The sequence below is a fragment of the Semicossyphus pulcher genome, unplaced genomic scaffold (genome assembly GCF_022749685.1).
Source record: "Semicossyphus pulcher isolate SPU_LCO1_2020_fin unplaced genomic scaffold, fSemPul1.0.p SCAF_28, whole genome shotgun sequence".
Classification (NCBI taxonomy): Eukaryota; Metazoa; Chordata; class Actinopteri; order Labriformes; family Labridae; genus Semicossyphus; species Semicossyphus pulcher.
This window is the reverse complement of record NW_027211702.1, coordinates 4,335,601-4,359,594: the sequence shown is the minus strand read 5'-3', so window position 1 is coordinate 4,359,594 and position 23,994 is coordinate 4,335,601. Positions and strand designations below refer to the sequence as shown.

Here is a 23,994-nt window from a genome sequence, read left to right as displayed (position 1 = left end):
GTTGTAATAGTTTTCTGGACCACTGCTGCTCCTAAACAGTTAATTGTCGGTCGGTGGGTGACGATTTGTTTTGCTGTTGGCTCCGTCTGAATCCTCCTCACACGTGAGCGCGCGGCGGAAGACGGAGGAGCCTCCCTCTCGGCCTTCAGGAGGTGCTGAAGGTGACTCTCCTCTCAGCTGGGATGCAGAGGGAGCTCCTGTGGGTCCGTCCGGCCCGCTTCACGGTCCTGATCCGACAATAACGACACACTCCTGCAGGAGCTGTGAGCAGCGACCGAACCGGTGCGACCTTGCTGCATCCGAGCGGATTATTTAGTGTTTTTAATAAAGGACACAGCATCTTTCTCTCTCGCTCCCTCTCTGCGGCTCCGGTGCTGGGTTTGCATGCATGTGTTCTGCACCGTACGGGCGGAAAAAGCGCCCCAGATCTGCAGGGATCATTTTCCCCGTCAGTAAAGTGGCGCAGACGGAGCCGGAGCGCAGGGAGAGCACGGAGGGGGCCGTGGACGGCAGCAGGATGGTGAGTACTGAGGGAGCCGAAGATAATCTCTGTTCATCATTGACAGGAGGTCCGACTCTGTGTTTGTATCTCTGCACCAAAGAACAGGTTCTCATACACGATGCAGGTGCATGAAGGACGCAAAAGAGACACAAGACAAAGGAGCTTTGAATCCTTTTAAAGCTAAATCTGTCGCTGGTTGTTTTTCCCTCCAGACTGTGCAGGAATTCAACAACCTGGTAGCTCTGTACCGGGAGCAGGTCATATCCGTCGGCGAGATCTCCGCAGATTGTCCCTCTCTGCGGGCTCAGATGCACCACACACGGACCAAAGGATGCTCCATGGCCCGGGCTGCACACCAGGACCTCGCCGTCATTTCGGTTTCAGGGTGAGCACGAAACATGGACTGATAGTGTCTTTAGAACTGAACAGATTCTGGCTGCATCAGACAGCAGCTGTCCCTCATTGTTTCCGAGCACCTTTTAACCTCGTGAAACCGAATATACTCCTGAAAAGCTTCAATATGTATTCACCTAATACATAAACATTACACATCTCATGTTTCAGTTATTGACGCTACATCGTGGCTTAAACAGTTGAAGACATTTTATTTGTGCAACATGGCACTTTTCATAAATAAATTACCAGGTGATTTGCATTAAAACAGCAGAATACAAAAGAAGGAGTAAGTGTTCATTCTAAAGTAGAGCCCGACCGATATGGGATTTTTTAAAAAGCCTATATACAGATAAGAATTTGAATGGGGTACAAGTTGATTACAGACATTGAGGAGGATATAGTGAATTTTTGAGGTGAAATAAAATAGTGCACAGATATTTGAACTGTTGTGACTTTACAAAGTCTCCTTAGGCCACGCTGCTGAAACAAGTAACTTTATTTATATAAGAAAATATTTAACTAGCGGTAAAACATATATGCGGGTACAGATGTATTTATTTATGTGGCCTTTAATGCCTTTAGGAAGTGAGAGGACAGTGGATAGAGTTGGAAACGGGGAAGAGAGAATGAGGGATGACACGCAGCAAAGAGCCGAGGGTGGAAGTTTAACCTGACGCCACCACATGGAGGACTGTGGCCTCTATACACGGGCCGCCGATTTAACCTCTGAGCTAAACCGGCTCCTGGATACTAACTTAAAGTTTGATAGGCCTTTGTTGGCTGATAATATTTGCTGGCTAATATTGGTCATGCTTAATTTTAAAATAAAAACATAAGAAGAAAGGAAGAGTATGAAGGTAAAGAGCTGAATTGATAGAAATAAAAACAACAAAATAAGGTACAACACTGTAATAAATGGCACAGCTGGAAAGGATCAGGGCTGTTTCTAACCTTCTATGTTGCCTTCATTTGCACGTATTATTTAAAATGAACAAGACACTTTTGTTTTATTTGGAAAACACTGAAGAAAAACAAAAACAGTCATGATGTTATTTGTTGAAGGGAATGTCATGCTATTCCTGTTTCTTTTTGAATAAAACTTATTTCTGTAAAATAACTTTTAATGAAGCTTTTCTGTTTCTGCAGGTTGAATTCCTTTAAATGTAATGTAATAAAATAACCGATGCAGGTTTGGAAAACTGCCCTTTTCTGTTGACCTGAGTCTGTATCATTATGTCCTTCCTTCCTCTCTCCTCCTCTTCATCTCTCTAATCCCCTCCTCCTCCTCTTCTTCCTTTTTCGCGCTGCAGTCCAGAGGATGGAGAGATCCACCCTGAGATCTGCCGGCTCTTCATCCAGCTGCAGTGCTGCCTGGAGATGTTCGTAACAGAGATGCTCAAATCCATGTGCCTGCTGGGGGTGCTGCAGCTGCACAGAAAAAGTACTGTCACGCAACAATCACAATGTTGTTATAATGTCGCACCATTTCAACACAAGAAAATACAAGGCGCATTAAAATCCAACTGTTAAAAAATATTTGATCACCTTCGGTAAATGTTTAGCAAAGCAAAGGAAATAGGCATTTTCATTCACTTAAACTGACGGACTATATGAATCACATGATTAAGACTGTGGGTTAAACAGCTTCATCTGTTTAACTTGGTTTATAACTAAATGTTTCTGAACAAATCAGCTCGTCAATAAGAAATTAATGGTTAAGATCCTTAAAATGGGCATTTTCACATTTAATTTTGGCTGAATTCCATTTAGCTTTTTCAGGGTCCTTGTTTCGTGCATCACTGTGGCTAACTGGGACAAATAAATAGAACAGAGCCACATTTAATGTTATTAGTAACAACCGTGCTCTTCCTACAATGATAAGCCAAAGTTGTTGTTACAAAAATCACACGTTGATTTTGAAGTATAAAACAACATTATCGATATGAAATAAAATAATGGAAGAGCTTGATTGTAAAAATAAATGTTAAACAAAAGAAATATTTTACAACCTAAAATTCTTGTAAAGGTTGTTTCAAAGCCAGACGAGCGAGAGGAAACTGCTCGTATTTAAACTGTGATACCGGTATTCTGTGTCAGACCAATTCACACCTCAGAATTAGTCTGAAACCTCTCAGTTAGGTTTTTTTATTTTCCAAAGGAGCGTCATCAATGGACACAGGTTTAAATTATTATGGATGTTCAAACAAGTTCCAACGTTCAATTAATTATGCTCCATGATCAACGTGTTAAAGTGATGTTTGTCATGACCTGATCTGTACCTAACACTTACCTTCATTTTTAGATACTGACGTGATAGTGAATTTAGAAAGTTCCACATCAGCAGAAGCCATATTGTTTGTTTACCTTAAAGCCATAACAGTATTTTAACAAACCCAACATTAGATCATCGTTAGTGATTGGCCCGTCCGGAATCAGGCGGGATGGAAATCTGGGACAACATGAGGGATTCAGGGCTGTATGTCAGTGTGCTCCAGGTTGTTATCCCGGCCATCACAGATGCTCTCCTCCATCATAAACAACATGCTTTTTGTTTTTTTAAACAATAATCTATTCAAAATGATATAAGTTAAAAATGGCACAAATGACACGTGACTTATGAAGGGTGAGATCTATTTTACCTGTCCATCATCTTAACAAATAATTACTGAGCATATTTGGGCTATCAGAAAGAAAATGTATTTCAATATTATTTATTTATATGAAATCCAATTATTGGTTCTCTAGAGTAGGCTATATGTATTGTGACTTATTTCACTGCATGCTTTCCTCAGGTCACACACTGCTGAGACAGCAGAGGGCAGTAGAGAGCTAATAATATGGTCCACAAGTACAGACAAGTTGGATTTATTACACTGTATTTTACTTAAATGGAAAGCAGAGGCCTGTCACATGTATTAACAACTGCAGGGTCACAAAATGTTTGAGTCTTGACTCACAATATACATGATGGTGTTTTGAAGTACTTCATGGTGAGCGCTGGATTTTCAATTTTTATGATAAAATGAGCTTTAAATATGTTTTAAATGTGTTTCCTTTGCTGCTTGCTTCGTTCGGACCTGTAGGATCGGACTCAGAGCCACGGTTGGATTTCAGGGTGGATGAAAGCTCCGACGTCCCCATCCTGGAAGAACGATCCTCCTCTCCCATTGACTTTCTGCAGGAGCAGTGGCTGGTGGGAACTGATATTGAAAATATAGAGAGGTACAAAGACCACACCTGCTTTTTATGATACATTCTGAGAGGTTTTTTGATGCAGTACAACTGAATTTTTCTTCTGAATTCAGAATATTTCACCCACCCTATAAAAAATCTGATTCTATGTCTTCACAGAGACATGAGAGAGATGCGAAACCTACTCAGCAAACTCAGGGACACGATGCCATTGCCACTGAAAAACCAAGGTACCCTGTGATTGTGATATAATATGTTAATAACATAATTAATTTAAAACTTCAAAGAGAATTTGGGCGTCTTTTGCAGTAATTTAGTTTTCCAATTCTGGATACATAAGGTGCTTTTTGACAGCAGGAACTTTCCCCAGGAACTAGGAACCTTTTCAGAAACTCAGGGTCTAAATCTAGTTCCAGGGTAGTTGACTTACCAAGGTCCAAGGTGTCCTAGAATATATGCACCAACTGTCAGAGACTAAATAAGAAGAGCAGAAAAACAGAGAGGTGATGAGGAAACAAAACAAATGAGCACCTTTTCTTTTTTTTAGTTGTTATGTGTCGGACAAAGACTAATGAAAGAAACTGTTTCAGAAATAAGCAGAACTGTAAGCTGAGTCATGTGATGAATCTAAAGTGCTGTCAGTTGAGTAGAAGGTTAGGAGACACAATTTTTCTGCACAAAGTTAGAATTATTTTGTAACTGTTGTACTTGGGGCTGCATGGTGGTGCAGTGGTTAGGGCTGGTGCTTCACAACTAGAAGGTTCCAAGTCTGAATCCCAGGCTGAAGTGAGTTCTGGCTGCACGTATTCTGAATTGCAGATAAGTGTGAATATAGGTGCGAATGTGAGCATGGAAGGTTGTCTGTCTCTATGTGTCAGCCCTGTGATTGACTGGTGATCAGTCCAGGGTGTACCCTGCCTCTGGATCGGCTCCAGCCCCATTGCAAATAATTTGCTTTCTTGAGGAGAGATGAGACGATTGATACTGCTCTCATGCCTGTACACTTATCATTAAAACACTGCAAGCAGCTGGTTAGCTTAGCTTAGCATAAAGATTGGAAACAAGGGGAAACAGCGAGCCTGATTCCATCCAATGGTAATGAAATCTACCTCTAAAGCTGAATAACAATTATATCTTATTTGTTAAATCTGCACATAAAATGTAAGAACAAGTTGTGGTTTAACAGTAACCGACACACTGAAACTATATGTAGTAACACTATAACTTGAGCTTCTGACATTTAAGCTTTTATACAGAATAAAAAAGTTATGGTCTGCTAATTAGCTTAAAAAGGCTGTTAGACGGATTCTTCTACTCTGTTTCCAGTCTTAATGCTAACCTTAGCCAAAACACTGCTAGCAACTCTCTCTGCAAAAAATCAAATAAGCACGTTTTGACTTTGACTTTGGGATGAAATTATTAAGCTTGTTTGAAAAGTGTTTGTTTGTTCCAGATGACAGCAGCTTGTTGAATCTGACTCCACACCCGCTGATCCGCCAGAGGAAGAGACGCTTCCCTGGACTCTGCTGCATGGTGTCTGGCTGAGTCTGAAGGTCAACACACTCCAGTCCACACACGTAGACAAGGACAATAATTTAGTTATATTTTGTGATGCAAATAAAAAAAAGAGATCCATTAATCTTATTTAATTATATTCTTTATTTAGTTGCTGTATTTTTTCCATTATATCGGAAATTGTAATCTTGTACTCTGTGTAACCTGATTCTAGGCATCTTCTCATCCTTATATTCAGTCATTTTCTTTCTGTTTGAAGATATTTTATATAATAACAAAGTATATAAATGTACATATTCAGGCTATGCACTGGCATTTTTAGTTTAAGCTGTCCCACTGTGCTTGTGTCACTCCTCCATGTTTGAATGTTTCACAGTCTGAGATGTTTAAGACTAAACGGCCTCCTGATGTATTTCATCTAGACATCATTCAGTCAAGGCTCCTACCAGGTGTCTCTACTTACCTGTTAGTTGTGAGACCTCGTAGGCAGAGCAATTCATCAAAATGTTTTGATACCATAGACTGTATAAAAAGATGGACGACATGACAGCTACCTAATAGTGAAGCCAAACCCTCTCTACCGCCCCCTCCTGACTGGCTGCAGTAGAGGTCATAAAGCCCGCCTCCTCCATTTTAACAGATGGGACATGAGTCAAACTATAAAATCAAAATACACGTCACATACATTTTTCTCTGACATGGTTTCTGTCATTATAGTTAGTTCTTATCATGCTGATTTATGTCCAAGTGTTCATTTTTCTGACAACTTTACTTTTAATTAGTTATTTGATGCTATAAAAAGGGGGTGTGACCTCATGATTGACAGCTCTGTTGACAAATCCGGCTCCTGCAGCCGATCTGTTCCCAAGTAGCAGAGTAGAGGAGGAACGGCACGAGGAGACGTAACTAACACTAACACTACAGTCATTGAACTTTCCATAAGCGTGAATATCTGCTTCAGACCGACACAAGAAGCTGTTCTGCTGTTAATCACGCCGACGTGCGAGATCCTTGCCGTGGGTTATCCAGCGTGTGTGTTTTGGTTATCGGAAGTGGCGACCGCGGCTCCACCAGCTGATCTCTACTGCACAACTGGCTCCAAATGACGTCACCAGCGCAAGACGGCAGCGCCCGTCACGGGGGGATTTTGCTCTCAATTTTGAGAGCAGATGAAGACGTGTCGTCCATCTTTATATACAGTCATTGATGCATACACTTAATACACTAATTACACTAAAATATGACATCTAATTTCCTACACAAATACAGGATTTTGAATTAATCCAACAGTGCGTGTGTAAAAATAACTTCTATGCCAGATGAGTCAAAGCTGTAACAAAGCTTTGCCTAAACTTTGCCTTTTTAGACGTCTTCAGCAGATTGTCCACCTTTCTGCTCTCTGCTTTCTCGCTCAGATTGCAGCAATGAATCATAATCATTTTGGGTATTGTGTGTCCAATACTTTTGTTTAGACTGAAATATTTCAATAACACTAGATTACTATTGAATTCAATCCTGAGAGAGAATTCACGTTTTCCTCAACTTTTCTCTTGAACCTACTGAAGGTTAAAATGTGCTTATTGACCAACACTTCATTCCATTGCAGGGAACCTTGAAAACTTTTGGGTATATGTTGTATATATGGTGTTATTAACGCTCCCCAGAGGGTAAATCCTAATAATTGTACTGACATAAACATCCCCAACAGCCATACATTTATATTAGAATATAGAATATTAAGATCTATCACAAGCCACCTCCCCAGAAGATAAACCTGTTTAATTTGAAAAAAGAATTTTGCTAAGCTAATTTTAGTAAGCATCAGTCAGCATTCACGAAATGGACAGTGATGGCTGCAACCAAATCTTTCAGCGCACATGCTCCAGATCAGTGTCCAGTAAAAGCTTGATTTTGCGACTGACTGACTCCGAATGTTATTTATTCAAAACAAATGACTAACGCAGCAGATATATAAGCAGCTTTTGTGTTCTGCAAAGTTAAATTACTGTTTTTGTCAATAGAGTTTGGTGGCGTTGCTTCTGGTTTAATAAAAAGCCTGTTACTCCTATAGTGAACAATTCCATATTGTTTCAAGACAAGGTAAATACAATCTGCTGGAGCATTTTGTACCTATTAGCCATTTAGACCCCAAATTATAAAAATTGAGAAAACATCAGATTTATCCTCCAATGACCTCCTGACCTTTCCTCTAGCTCCACGCTAATCACAGGGTTCAATTTAGCTCCACTGCTGTTTATTGAAGTCACCGGAAAGGGGGGAAAAAATAAGATTTTGAACATGATTGAACATTATAATTACTTGAAAACATCAAAACATTTTGAGAATAAAGCAAATTATGATGAGATAGATGTATAATAAAATGATACATTGTTTTTGAAATACTTTTCTTTTAGTTATTCATCATAATATCACTTTTCCTCATAACATAACTATTATATGATGTTCCAATGCAGCCGTTGGGGGAACTAGCAGGGCCTCAGTTGCATGTCATTTATTTGCAGTCTTCCCTGACAATAATATTTGTAACTTTCAGCTTCAGTTTTAAATCTGAACTTTGCAGATGTTCCACACACAGAGACAGAAGAGGTGAAAAAAACACACACACACCAAAATAATAAAAAACATAAATCTTCTTCATGTGAAGCGTTCTACTAGAGCCATTTTCCCATTGAATGTAAGTGCAATGTAATGTGTAAATCTGTGTTTGTGAAGGTTTTTTTCTTTAATGTGATGAAAAGTGGTGACGTCTAAACTGCTAAATTCTCTGTTTTGGCATGTATACGACTCAGAGCGAGCCATGTGTAGTTAGTGTGTCCTGCAATGTAGAGACTCCACAGCCAAAGCTTTGTACAGCTTAGGACATTTTATAATGTGAATAAAATTTTATACAAAATAAGATTTCATTTTTTTATTGTCTCTAACTTATGCTTACACTAGAAGACCATGTACTGTAACATCTTGCAAACACTGGGTATTGTGCAGGGTCATTAGGGACTGAACACACATTGGCCCCAGTTTTATAAATGGGTCTGAATTTACTTATGTGCATTTTACAGCATGGACTGATTTTGTTTTTTGTTTAACTTCCCGATTGTGCAAAATCTTGGAAAACTTTTAGAAAGTGAAGAAACGAAAAGTAAACTTTCTCCCCCTCCTTATCTCTAGCTGTCAGCTCTCTAACACAGAACATCTGGTTTATGTCTCTGCAGCCGGGAAACTCCACAGCTCCTTATTTCCCGTAACGATGAGGGACGACGGTGTTATGTAAGAACATTATGTGCTGCCGTTTTCAGATTATTATTAAAGTTTTTATTTTGAGAGGTTGAGATTTCGCAATAAAAGTCAACAACCAGCTGGATTTAAGGAGGAGGTTTTATACTGAGGCTGGTAACTCGCATACAAACCACAAACCTCATGTCAGATTGAGCTCTGCCTGCAGCGCAGAGACGAGTCAGCAAGGAGGCTCTTAACGGCCCTGATAAACAGTCAGTCACAGGAACAGATACCCGCTGAGGAGGACGTCAGGATTTGTGGTGAGTTTGGATTTGTTTTTTGATCATTTTGACTCAACTTTAAAAAAACCCCCAACAACAATAACTATACCATTACCCTTTGTTGCTTTGTATAGTTTTATTCATGCATTATTACTGCTCATTATATCCTTGCAAAAAAGGCTTGTTATGTGCATCATCTACATTCATAGTTATTGCATGTTGTATTGCATATTATTTGTATTAAAAGAGTTCAATTTATCAGTTTAATTAGTAAAGTAGCACATACTGGAGGCTGCACTGCTGTGAGGTGCTCCAGCATGCTGTGCTACTCCGTGGAGAAAATAGTAGATCTGAGTTTAGGATTTAATTTAATTGATGTCCTCACAGTCCAATCATCTGGTTCACATGCTGAGAAAGGTTTCGTAAGATGTTCCTCAGATGAGAATCAGGTCATTTATTTATTTTTAGTAGATAATGATGGTGGGGATGTTCAGTTGGGAATCAGTGTTGTTTTCCTCTATCTGTTTTGTAATTGTGATATTTTATTGTGTTTATTAAAAGGACAATTCATTATTTGTGTACAATAAACTTAGTAAATAAAACGGAAATTGAAAATGAAATAAATGAACCTTTGTAACGCGCTCACCTTTTCATCAGTGTATTTTCAGAGGAGGTGAAACCAGTTTGATTCCCTGATGGCTCCGTCCAGCAGGTTGGTTCTGCTGCTGCAGCTCCTCAGCTGGATATCGGCTGGCCTGGCCTGCTTCTGTGACCGGTACCCCTGGGGATCCTGGTCCGCCTGCTCCAGGACCTGCAACTACGGGATACAGCACAGACACAGGTGAGAAACAGCACAGACACAGAAACAGGTGAGATACAGCACAGACAAAGGTGAGACACAACACAGACAAAGGTGAGATACAGCACAGAAACAGGTGAGAAACAGCACAGACACAGACACAGGTGAGATACAGCACAGACACAGGTGAGAAACAGCACAGACACAGACACAGGTGAGATACAGCACAGACAAAGGTGAGACACAACACAGACAAAGGTGAGATACAGCACAGAAACAGGTGAGAAACAGCACAGACACAGGTGACATACAGCACAGAGAAAGGTAAGATACAGCACAGACACAGGTGAGACACGGCACAGACACAGGTGACATACAGCACAGAGAAAGGTAAGATACAGCACAGACACAGGTGAGACACAGCACAGACACAGGTGACATACAGCACAGACACAGCACAGGCACAGCTGAGATACAGCACAGACACAGCACAGACACAGCACAGACACAGGTGAGATACAGCACAGACACAGCACAGACACAGGTGAGATACAGCACAGACACAGGTAAGACACAGGTGAGATACAGCACAGATACAGGTGAGACACAGGTGAGATACAGCACAGATACAGGTGAGACACAGGTGAGATACAGCACAGATACAGGTGAGACACAGGTAAGATACAGCACAGACACAGCACAGACACAGGTGAGATACAGCACAGACACAGGTAAGACACAGGTAAGAGACACATAGGTGAGACACATACATAGCACAGACACAGGTGAGACACAGACACAGGTAAGACACAGGTGAGACACATACACAGCACAGACACAGGTGAGACACAGACACAGCACAGACACAGCACAGGTGAGTCTCCACAGCCCTTTGAGAACAGAATAGGCAAGAAATTTAACTTTGTGTTTACAACAGTCTTTATTAAAACTGTTGTGAGCCAAAGTGATAGTGAAACCATGTGTCGATAGTGAAACAATATATTGATAGTGAAACGATATATTGATAGTGAAACGATATATTAATAGTGAAACAATATATTGATAGTGAAACAATATATCGAAAGTGAAACAATATATTGATAGTGAAACACAAATATCAACCTCAGGTGATACAAACAGCATCTCTGTACAGAAGTGATTGTGATTATGTCTTTGACAGGAAAATGCAGTACGATGAGTATTTCTGGAAGAGCAGCTGCAATCAGCTGTGTGAGAGACACGACAGCAGAGCATGTAATGAGCAGGCGTGTCCAATCAACTGCCTGCTGACAGACTTCGGGCCTTGGTCCGACTGCTCACCCTGTGCCAAGAAACAGGCAAGACACACTAATCACACTGCTCTCGTAGCTATGTCTTAATTCAAATCACTTTAGACCTTTAATTCTTTTAAGAGCTTGTAATTTCATTTCAATAAAGACATTGAAACAGTGTCATTTTTAGATAAGTATCTTTACTTTCATGGAGATTGATAGTAAAAACAAGTCATTCTCATGTGTTGTTGCCCACAGTTTCGGACACGGTTCGTCCAGAGGCCGTCCCAGTTTGGTGGATCAGATTGCAGTGCGGAGCTGACAGAGGAGAGGCCCTGTTTCCCCTCCACAGAGTGCAAGTTAGCCCCCATCAACTGCAGAGACGACTTCAGGTGTGAAAATGGTAAGCAGAGTTTTAACATAACTTGTGTGTTGTAGAAATAATTATATGTAACATCCTCTAAATCTGGTGTAGTTTTTTATTTAAATTGTCTACTAATCATATTTCTTCCTGATGTTTGAGGGAATCAAATCAAATCCCCGGCCCATTTCTTTAACCTCTGACTCTCTGTAACAAAACATGCACAAAAAAAGACACATTCAAACTTTATATTATCCCTGAAACCTCCTTTCTGCTGCAGGTCGCTGCATCAACTCAACCCTGACATGCAACAAACAGAACGACTGTGGAGATAACTCCGATGAGAGAGATTGTGCTGACTTCAAAATCGTGTGTCCAGCGGAGAAGAGAGTGGCCCCGGGGGCCGACCTGGTGGGGAATGGGTAAGCTGAGGTCAAAAGGTCACTGCTGAGTTTACTACTTTAGTTTCATTGTTAACTGGCCCACAATCTCCCTGCTTCATAAATCACATTCTTACCTTCCAGTTGCTGTTTGTCCTCTTAAAAATACAACAACATGATTTTATGTCTCGCACAAGTGCACTGACTTTAATATTTATCTGGAAGTGTTGTTGAACCACTGCTGCAACAAAACTACATGAATTATGAACATAAAGATATAAAGTAAATTAGATGCGGTGAGAATATGACGTAAATAAGTTATTGCATATTATTCAAAAGTAAGCAAAAAATAAACACAACTGAATTTAAACTATTTAAGATCATCCTAATTTAAAACACAAGAAACAAATATATATATTTTTAATTTTCTTTATATTTAAGTTGAAGATCATAGTACATTTTATTTATAATTTAATTTTAAATTTAAAGACCATTTTCAGCTTCAGCTCAACAACCAGTGAGAGTCTAAAGCTTAACTCAACCCAGCTCAGTTCAGAACAAAACAGCATCACATGAGTGCAGCAGCGCAGGTCCATGATGGAAGGCTGCCGTGAATTCAGGGAGGCGGTGCAGCAGCTCTACCAGGAACAAAAGAACCTCCGCCTCAAGCTCAGAGGAGGAGTGGACACTGACGAGCTGGACTGCAACGTAGACGACTGGGAGGTGGAGACCATTGAGTTTTTTTTTTATCAATGAAGAAGTCGTTCCTCTTGGAGATCCGTAAAAAGCAGAGAAACAGGGGAGTTACAATTAAAAAAATAAATCTCTTTACCTGAAATCTGTTCTATAATAAATTCAATTAATCGTTTCCAACATTTATCAAATATGTCACTCTTGAGTCACAAAGTGAACAATCATTTTTTCATTACAAAGATTTCATGCATCACATTGAATCTGCTAATGCCGGGGGTCCTTGACATAACCACTTTTTCATAATGCCTTTTCTACAGGCATCCATCCATTCATTATCTATCCTGCTTATCCTGTTCAGGGTCGCGGGCGGCTGGAGCTTACTCCATCTGTCATTGGAGGAGAGGTGGGGGTACACCCTGGACTGATCGCCAGTCAATCACAGGGCTGACTCATAGAGACAGACAACCTTTCACACTCACATTCACACTTACGGGCAATTTTAGAGTCACCAGTGAACCTAACGAGCATGTCTTTGGACTGTGGGAGGAAGCCGGAGTACCCAGAGAGAACTCATGCACGGGGGAGAACATGAAACTCCACACAGAAAGGCCCACTTCTGTCTGAACTGGAGGCTGTGAGGCTACTGCGCTATCCACTGCAGCCAAAGAGTTGTGGTGGCATCTTACCCAGATACAGTCTGTTTCTCTCACAGTCCTGCACTTTCTCCAGCACGCTGTCTGCCTCTCCCCGGACTGTTTGCTGGTGTAATTGTAAAAGTATCTGACCGTGAAGTTCTCTCTTTCCTCTTTTGGCATTAATCAAACATTTCTAAAGTAGATATTCAATGCGGCCAAACAGTCATATATTTGCCCAATATGCTCTGCATATTTGTTGTGATATTGGCCGATAATATCGGTCTGCCATGTATTTTTGGGCTTTCTGTTTCATTGTATAAGAAACAGCAATGAGATTTACCTTTGACTGATTTGTGTTTGAAGGTTTGACGCTCTGGCAGAGGAGCGGAGGGGAGCGGTCCTGGACAACATGTTTATGGGAGGAGCTTGCATCATCAGGAGGCCTCAGAGCACGCTGCTCTACCACCGAGTCCCTCACAACTTTGAGACCTTGAACATTAAGGTATTATTATTGTTTATGGTGTTAAATTGTACTAATCAGTAAAGCTAGCCTTGTTCCAGACCTCTGAATAACCACCAACACAGACGATTTGTTCACTGATTCAAAACAGGATGGAGAAGCAACCAATTCATTAGAGCTTTGAAGGCAGAATTTAAAATGAGGATGTCGTCTTTGTGGGAAAAAGACATATATATTGTCTGTGCTGTATCAATAGTTTTAGGAAAGTTAAACAAATGCTAGCTTGGCTCCTAAAGGCAACGCAAACAAGTAAAGCAAGAGTTTCAAATCCCACCATGCTGGTTGCAGAGCAAGGGCAGCCTTATCAAGCTGACTGTCATACTGCTTGTTATCGACTTTGATTAACAAAATCGGTTGTTGTAAAGGCTGCAGTGGTGGAGGACTTCAGCACCGAGCCCCAGCCGCTGATCACCGAGCCCATCAATCTGAAGACGTCTTCTTCGTCTGAAAGCAGCCAACGAGGTGACGGATTATTTTTCTTCCCCATCTTTTTCTTCAGGGGGTCATCCAGTTCATCTGCCAGCTCTAAGACGGATGCTTTTGAAGCATCAAAGACAAAGGTGAGGGACTCAAACAACAGCTCCCACACATAACCTTAACATAAAGACATGAGGCCCAGACTCCAGGTCTGAAACGTAGTCCCCACATCAATCTATAAAAAGTCCTGGATTAGTAATGCGTATTTTCTTAATCTTTCCTTGTTATTGTGAGTCATTTCTCATCCTTCCTTCTCTAGGACTCCAACTTTTTCAGGGTGCACCAGGTCCTGCCCGTGTCCACATTCAAGGTGAAGGACCCAGAGGACCTTGTCTTGTCGCAGCCTTTCCTCCAGTTCCTCCACGCTCTTCCTCTCGAGTACAACTACGCCCTCTACAGGGAGATCTTCCAGCGCTTTGGGACACATTACTACAGCTCAGGAGTACTGGGAGGACTCTATGACCTCTTGTACCAGTACAGCAGAGAGGAGCTCAAGAGTTCAGGTGCGACAGCACACCCAGGGAGTCAAAAATTCTGTGCTATAATGTTTGTTGTCAGTTCCTGTTTCTGCATCACCTGTGCTGCTCTCTTCCACTGTAACAGGTCAAACAGAAGAGCACGTCACAGGCTGCCTGAAACGAGAGCTCACCTGGACCGTCATCGTCTACAGTGAACACAGCAGTGTATCCCGATGCTCCGACAACAGGATGACGCAGAAATATGAAGGTTTCTTCTTTTCAACATTGAATGCATTTTTACCATGTTATTTCCTTCATTTTATTTCCTTCATACATTCCTTAAACATGTCTTTGTCCCAGGCTCATACGTCCAGTCAGCAGAGAAGTCCTTCTCCATGGTAAAAGGAGGTCGAACCAGAGAGGCAGCAGCTCTGGCCTGGGAGGGACAGGGCCCTGCTCCAGACAAAACATCATACAAAAACTGGGCCAAATCTGTGCTTGAAAACCCGGCGGTGGTCGACTACAAGGTTTAATAAAATCTCACTGAAATGTCCGTAACTCTGCGGAAAATAACTATAGCTATAAGTCTACAAGAAGCTGATGTGTTCACGTGTTTGTTCAGCTGCTTCCAATCATAGATCTGGTTCGTAGGATCCCGTGTGCCAGAACAAAGAGAAGACACCTGAGGAAGGCTCTGTTGCAGTACCTGGAGGAGTTTGATACCTGCAAGTGTGCTCCCTGTCCGAACAACGCCAGGCCAGTTCTCTCTGGCACAGAGTGCAAGTGTGTTTGCCAAACCGGCACATTCGGCACAAACTGTGAGAGAAGAGCTCCTGACTTCACCGCAGGTACAGCTGCAGAACATATAATAGATTGTTTATGTTAAGACATGAGAAGACTTTTTATCAAGGATCTCTGTAGCGTATATTGCACCCTTTAATGCATGCATAGGCAATGTTGGTTTTCAATACAATCTGTTTGTCAGTTTATTTTTCCTTTTTTTGTGTAATTTGCAAGATATATCTTCACAGTGTGAATCATTTAGATTTTCTCTAGAGCTTCACTCATCACTTTCGTTCTTAATAGAGGATGAATCCTCTGATTTTATTGAGCGTTTCTTTAGTTTTAAAGTGGCATTCCAATGTAAAAGACATCCCTCCTCTCTGTATCACTCCGCTACACCAAACATGAACGCGCATTTTGCAACTGGAATGTCCCGCGCAGCCGTTGTGCGGTGCGTCTCTCTGCAGCACCGAGGCAAAGAGAGAGAGGGGAGAGATTTATTTCAAAAAGTTCACTTTATGCTAACAAAATGTTCAAATACTACTAAAGTTGTCATTATAGTTATGATTCTTGGTGTGGACCACCTTTTTACCTTGTTGGAGCTTAGTGCTACCGTTAGCTGCTACCTTAAGAGCTACCGTTGCCTGTCCAGAAGGAGCAGGGCAACCTCTGCACGGCTTCGCTCTTCAGCATCTTACTGTGCGCTCACACCGAATGCGAAGCAGATATTCGCCTCGCGTTACTTGCGCAAGTTTGACTGCTGGATCAAAATTCTCATTTAAATAACAGGCGAATATTTGCCTTTCGCTTCTGGAATTGAGGAGAGGAAGCGGGGATTATGTCAGGGGTGGGCACTCTAACACACCTGATTCGAACACTTCGCTCGTAACCAATCCCCTGAGACACTTCCGTTGGTTGATAACGAGCAGATCATTCAAATCAGGTGTGTTAGAGTGCAGAGAAACCTAAAGCATGCAGGAAGGTAGCCCTCCAGGAGCAGGGTTGGCCCCCCCTGGATTATGTCCATGGTTCCCAACGGCGAAAGAGAATCTCGATGTTGATTGGCTTTCGCTACACAACGTGACGCGAATTCGCAGAGGAAGTTATACTCCCACTCGTCTGATCTCTCTGTTCTCTCTCTTTGTAGATTATTTCTCCTCCAAGCTCTTCCTTGGTTTTGCTTATTTAGAAGTATATGTCGTTGTTGGCAAGGGAGGTATCGGAAAAAATGAGCTGGATGATCCTAGTTTGCACAGAGTCGCTGTGATTGGCCACTTACGTTGAAAGCTAACCCTGATTGGTTGTTTGATTCAGATCAAACACATTTTTTAACAAACTAAAAGCGAGGGGTGGGCGCTCACAGTCACAGATTAGAAATCAACATCATTTCAATTTAATATTGTTAGGGTAATGCAATGATCAAAATGTGTTATTTTAACCAAATTCTTAAGAAATAATGTTACTGTAGCTTTAAGCTCCAATAACTCAACAACACTTAAATGTATCGCTATGATTTTGGTTCAGTCCAACATATTGTGTCTGTAGCGTGTAGCCGTTAGAGGCTGCTGCTACCTAAGATATCATTTTAGAATATATTCTCATATTTACAAGGTTTGGCTCTATTCACACTTGTAATGTGTTTTGATGAATCATTTCCACAGAGGGAGTGGATGGTTACTGGAGCTGCTGGGGGGCATGGAGTAACTGTGGAGGTACGATGAAGAGGCGTCGAACCAGGCGGTGTGATAACCCTGCCCCCCTCAGAGGAGGGCAACCCTGCAAAGGTCCCAACAAGCAGGAGGAGGCCTGTCACATCTCCATCTTTGAGAAGTAGGAAAACTGTTTGCTTAAACCATCACATACAGTCATGAAAAGTCCAAATTTGGGACATTTTACAGTCTAGTGTTATGCATCCCATGGAAGTAAACACTTTAACTTCATACTGCCTCGTTATCAAATTAAACATCCTTTTTTTCTCACCAAAATGTTAAAAGAATTACAAATTCACTTTTACTTTGCATTGGTATGTGCAGCCACTCATGCAGTGCTGCTCCTACAGATAAAATATCTTTGAGTTTGTGTTGTGTTTTGTCTTCATACACGTGTCTGTAACTTTGGATTTACTAAATGTTCTGGTTGATGTTTCCTTTTCCAGACAGGAGACCTGCGATAACGATGACGACTTCACAGAAGGCTGGATGGACACGCTGCCTCCTGGTGTGCAGGGCTGTCTGCGGCCACAGAGGCCTGAAAACAGCTTCCTCAGGGTACGGACTAACCCTTCAGCCCGTCAATAGTTACATCAAAATGTACAGTACAACAGCGAAGCACGGGAACTGTAGTTCATTACTTATAAAAGTGTTAGCAAACCAAAATACTGAGGAAAACTCACTTCTGATTGCTGGCCTCTCTCTTGTATGGAAGCCCATGATGGCCAAAAACAATAAACGCACATATGAACAGCTGAAAAAATAGGAGGTATTTCTATATGGAATTGAGAGTGTGCCACCGTTTAAAAATGATTTTAGGAGTTTAATTGGAATCAATTAATCACTTGTATCATCATTACAAATTGTAGATCAATTTGCTTTAAATTATGCAATAAAAGCTCTAGTAATTAAAATATATATAACAAGGATTTTAAGATTGCCATTAGCAATTGTCAAGTCAAGTCAAATTTATTTATAAAGCACATTTGGAAACAACTCACACTGACCAATGTGCTGTTCAACCAAGGCAGGCAGTGAAATCGAAATACAATTAAAGAGCACCCACATACACTATAATACACAAATACAAAATGTAATGAAATATAGGAATAAAACAAATAAGAGCTGAGCTAAAACCACAAACAAAATAATAATAAAGAATTGCTGGACAGTATAGGAAAAAATAGGAAGAGTCGAGCTTAAACTGAATTGAATGCCATCGACATTTTCAAGCAGCAACCTGAAAATGTCCAGCGACTGAACCGTTCTGATATGAATTCATAGGCTGTCCCATAGCTTAGCAGCAGCCACCGCTAACTCTTTTTTAAGTCTAGATCTCAGGACTTCTAAAAGCAACTTGTTGGTCGACCTTAGTGCTCTAACTGGAGTATGATACTGCAGGAAATGGTAAAAACTGACTGCCCTACATGTCACATTCACCCACTCACACATTGATAGCAGAGGCTGCCGCGTGAAGTGCCCCAACTGTTAACCAGTCGTCACATTCACACACTTATGGCTATGCCACCAGGGGCATCTTGGGGTTCAGTGTCTTGCCAAAGGACATCCGACATGTAGACTGAGAGCTATCGAACCACCAACCTTCCGACTGAAAGACAACCGACTCTACCACTGAGCCACAGCCGCCCCATAATCAGTATGTTAAGTAATTGTTGCTCAGTATGTCACAGAATGACAAGAAGAAGACCAAACAATCTCACAGAAAAGCATGAAGTGAGGAACTAAGATTAATTATTAGTCGTGGAAGCAGTGGACAAAAAGGTGGAAAAGGTTCTAATAAAAACGAGGCCTTGGGGTTTTATATCTATATTCTTATTTCACTTGTATTCATGAACGTCCTCCTCTGTCAGAAAGCGAAGCAGTACTATGCCTTTGGTGAGGATGAGGAGTTCCAGTGTTTCACTGGATTTAACCTGGAGGGTTTTCAGTTCATCAACTGTCTTCCTGGTGGGACATGGAGCCAACCAGCGGGAAGATGCATCAGTAAGTTTGTTTTGAACAGTGATATGAGGACTCATCCTATTCTCATCCTATCTATCCTGCATCTCCTTCTATCCCATTTTCGGCCCATCCAGTCGAGGCAGATGGCTGTTCAACATGAGTCTGGTTCCGCTCGAGGTTTCTGCCTGTTAAAAGGAAGTTTTTCCTTGCCAATGTGCCGAATTGCTTAGTGCTACTCATGGTGGATTCATGTTGGGCCTCTCTTTAAATAACTTAACAAAGAGTCGGTCTAGACCTGCTCTTTCTGTAAAGTGTCTCGAGATAACCCTGGTTATGATTTGGCGCTATACAAATAAAATTTGATTGATTGATTGACTCTTAGTGTGTGTAACGTCACTATTCTATACAAACACAAGTACCTGTAAGGATATTTCTGCATCTGATATCTACTAAATCCCTCCTCCTGTACCTTCAGGGAGCCTGTGCCTGCCTCCTGAAATCCCAGATGACATGACGCTTTTCCCCGACAAAGACCAGTACAGAGTGGGGGAATCTGTGGGTTTGAACTGTAGGCAGTCGGGCCTGTTGCCGATGCCATCAGGCTTCTACAAATGCAGCAGCAGTCTGACCTGGGAGCCTGCTCCACCCGCTGACCTACGCTGCACTGATGGTACAGTAGTTACTCGCTTTCAGTCCCACAGTTGGGAATAAATTAAAAACATTATCGTAGTGGTTTGGTCCAAACAGACCTTAATACCTGAACAAACTATTGTTTATGAGGCCTTGGAGGAAGAGAGGAGAGACAGTTCAATAAGCTGAGGCCCAATTAACTCAGGTGCAGGCAGGTTCCTGATGTCCTTACCGACTCTGCCCATTGGCTCCTGAACCAGGAAGTCAACCAAACCAATAGCAGGCAGAGAAGGGCAGGGTGACACACCTCCAACCCATTCGACCACATAGGTTGATTTTTCCTACCCTCTATTCGAGGAGCATTTCCTTTAGCGCCTGCTACAGATTGCAGGTGTCACGTCCTTATACCTGCATTTATACTGGTTAACATTGTCACCGTTTCATTGTTCAGTCACTTAAGTTTACAAAAAAATGGGGGTTTAGGTTAAAATAGGTTTGATGCTTTTGTTATATATATATATATATACATATATATATATATATATATATTTTTAAATTTAACATACTTTATTTGAATTAAATGTTTTCACTCTGTTAGTAAAGGGAGTTACACACACAAAATACACACATGCACAAGCCGGAATCTATGGACATGCATTAACCGCACTAACCGACTGAAGAACTCCTTTGTCCCTCATGCCATCAGGCTGTACAACTCCTCACTTAGGGGGAGGAGGTAACAGGGACAGACTCTCTCACAAGCGGTAGCCACTAATTCAGCTCACAAAGTTAATAGTAGTTAACTTCTTTTATTCAATAGTAATATTATTTATTTCTCAAAGGGTCATATGTGCAATAAAAATCTGTCAATGTGCAATAATCTCTCACCACAGTGCAATAACCTAATACCACAGTGCAATAACCTAATTTAGTTTAATTGAACTATTACCCACTGTTTACTTGTACATTTTCTAAGAGTGTATATTTTATATATTTTGTTATCTAATTTTGTACTTTTTTTATATATATATATATATATATATATCGATAGATATATATATTTTGATCTTTATTTTTTTTACCCTCTGTGTGCTGATTCTTTCCTATTGTATTGTACTGTATAAGCTGCTGGAGACTGAATTTCCCAGAGGGAGTCATCCCAAAGGGATCAATAAAGTTGAGTCTAAGTCTAAGTCTAAGTCCAAGTCTAATGGAGAGATGTAGGAGTGAGGGGGCTGCACATGGACATGCGTCTCGGGCAGTCAGGGGATTCGGTGCCTTGACACTCGACTTGATAGTTGGTCCGTTACAGGAACCCTCTGATTCTCAAGCTAAGTCCCAACAGACTGAGCTACCATCTACTAATAACTCACATACGTGGGGGATAGTACACATAAAACTTAAAAGAATTCATTGTTGCCTTGGTTCAAACTGAAACGCTCTTTGTCGAGGTGATCCTCATGTGTTTGTTGGACCCATCCATCACCCCCAACCCCCACCCTGATAGACTCTATTGCATCTCATTCTATCTCACTTTTTGGCCCTTTCAGTCGAGGCAGACGGCTGTTCAACATGAGCCTGGTACTGCTCGAGGTTTCTGCCTGTTAAAAGGAAGTGCTACTCATGGTAATTCATGTTGGGTCTCTAAATAATATAACAAAGAGTACAGTCTAGACCTGCTCTTTTTTGTAAAGAGATAACTTTGGTTATGATTTGGTGCTATAGAAATGAATTTGATTTGCTTTGATTTGATTAATACAACGTCACCTGAATTCTGCAATTCCTGTCGTTATATTAACTGTGGCCACTGGAGGTCATTGTCTAACTATAAACGTATATATTTAGGTTGTAAAAAGCTAGTTTACAGACAACCTATACGATCATATGATTGTACAACTCTCCCAAGACTACTTGTTGTCAAGACGCAAATCCAACTTTAAGTGAACAAATCAAATGAGCCATAAATTACATTTCCTTTGAAGTAGCACTGTGTTCATAATCGTTTCAAGTGTCGTTATACTGGGCCTTTAATGTGTAAGAAGCATTTTAATCGTACAGCTGGTTGAAGAGGAGTTCTTTATAGAACCACTTTTTGAAAAGCACACTCCCACTCGGAGGATAAGACAGAGACAGATGGGGTTATTGTTTGCTATTAAAAAATATTCTGTAGGAAGAAAAGAGCAAAATGTCACCTGTTTCTGTGAATTTCCTTTTTTATTAGAGCAACCGTTTGTTCCTGACGGACAGTGTCGTCCAGGAGAGAAACGTCAGAACTCTCAGTGTGTCTGTATTGAACGGGAGAGCTGCCTGTAAGACTTCATCAAACATTTTATCACTCATCACTAATTATTATGTAATGTATTATGTAATTTCAAAGTAATATTTATGTGAAACATTTCAAAATACATCAAATTGTTCAAACTTTTTTCTCTTAAAACAGCCTGAAAATGTTTTTGAATGTGTGGGGGATTTAATATGTAAAATACAGGTTGAATACATCTTTCTATTTTATCTTCTTTTTTACCTGCAGCAGACTGACCTGTGTGTGTGTGTGTGTGTGTGTGTGTGTGTGTGTGTGTGTGTGCAGTTCACAGTCGGAGAATCTCTGCATCCTGAACATAGACATCGGTGTCTTGGTGTCAATGTCGCTCTGCTCCTTCCACGCTGGTCGCTGCCACGGGGATCCACTCTTCTACGTCAGTGACGGCTCGTGTGACGTGGTCGACGAGGCCAAACTGGAGTGGGCCAAGTTCAGAGCCAAAATGTCCGCCAAGAGCTCTGTTCAGGAGCCCTGCGATCTGGACACGTGTTACGAATGGGAGACCTGCTCTGGTGAGTTTATTTGACATGAAACCATTTTTACACCCAGAGGGCTGTGATGATTTACCGCAGAGTGTTGAATCTAAATTTTATTTAATCTCGCTTTTGCTTTTGTTGGTTTATGATACATTTTACTGTAAAAAACGTAACACCGCCATGCATCGCGTTTAAAATATAAGTATTAAAACTTCATTAGGCATTGTGATGAACATAAATAAGGATTAGAGACTTATAAGACTTATTTAAATATGTTTATCTAACATTAACTCACCTCTCTCCTCAGCATCCAAGAACTGTGAGTGCAAAGCTGCTCGGGACTGCCCCAGAGCTGAAGAGCACATGTTCTGTTTGAAGCTGACCCGGAGCCAGAGGACGCGCAGCATGGACCTCTGTTCTATGGCCGCCCTCAAATGTGCAAGTTATCAGTTTGAGATTCTTAATGAGGGCGTATGTGAGTCCAGATGATCCCAAAGCTTCCCTTTGCTATTAAACTCGACCTCTTCATTTATTCCAGAAAAAAACATAACTACACAGATTAAAACACAACTACTAAACAACTTGACAGTTTCTTTTACTACTATAGAAACACTAATTTAGAAACATTATAGACATTAGAGCATCTAGCACATTGTATTTATAAAACTAGACTGGCACACAGGTCCAAACACTCGTGGCTAAAGGTACACAGAACCCGGGGATAAAGTGCATCATTAAATGACCTTAAACAGTTTTGGATCCATTTGTTTTCTGAAAAAGGCACTAGATGGCAGCAGGGGACCATGGCGAGAAAAAAAGGGTTACAGATTCAACTTGATAATATGAATTGCATCATTTGTTTTTCAATAAATTTGGTATGAAACATCTTGAGGACATCAACGGTTGATGCATCATACTTCAGTATAATTCAGGGATTTTTATCATTGGTATTTCTTTTATTAAGTTTTTTTCCCCTGGAATATTTCATTGTTATAATATTACAATGAAGATCAACAAAAAACAACATTAAGATCTTACTGATGATATACAACCAGGTTCCAAAGTTTGCCTCGATGCAACATTAGTTGAGGTATCTTTCAAAACCTGCTAAATAGTTTGTGCTCGCATTTACGGTAATTAAAAAATCATGACGGCACAGAGTTTCATCTTGTAGGTACTGCGGGAGAGAAGCACAATGACTGTAGTTTTAAAGGCTCGCTAGACTTTTGATGAATAAAGAAAGAGTTTTACGTAGGGCTGTCGGATGGAACAGACAGCATCATGTTTTAAAGCCCTGACAGAAACCTTTGCTTTAACAAGATAAAGCCTCAACAATAAAGGCTTTTAAGTAATGTCTTCTTTTTTGTTGCATTCTCCTATTAGGAGTGCATTGATTACCT

General features: G+C 41.0%; 1 protein-coding gene across 1 annotated transcript; it reads left to right on the top strand.

Moving 5' to 3' along the window:
- The first annotated feature begins 167 nt into the window (after positions 1-167).
- On the top strand, positions 168-23,946 carry c6.2 (complement component 6, duplicate 2). The gene is given in 20 exon segments (XM_069677216.1): positions 168-520; positions 715-887; positions 2,209-2,363; positions 3,982-4,120; positions 9,830-9,989; positions 11,449-11,593; positions 11,832-11,973; positions 13,623-13,761; positions 14,145-14,339; positions 14,516-14,759; positions 14,860-14,982; positions 15,075-15,241; positions 15,337-15,562; positions 17,159-17,327; positions 17,653-17,764; positions 19,078-19,210; positions 19,644-19,838; positions 22,020-22,107; positions 22,386-22,630; positions 22,902-23,946. Coding segments are annotated over 20 exon segments (3,264 nt in total). The 5' UTR covers positions 168-388; the 3' UTR covers positions 23,084-23,946.
- The last annotated feature ends 48 nt before the right edge of the window (positions 23,947-23,994 follow it).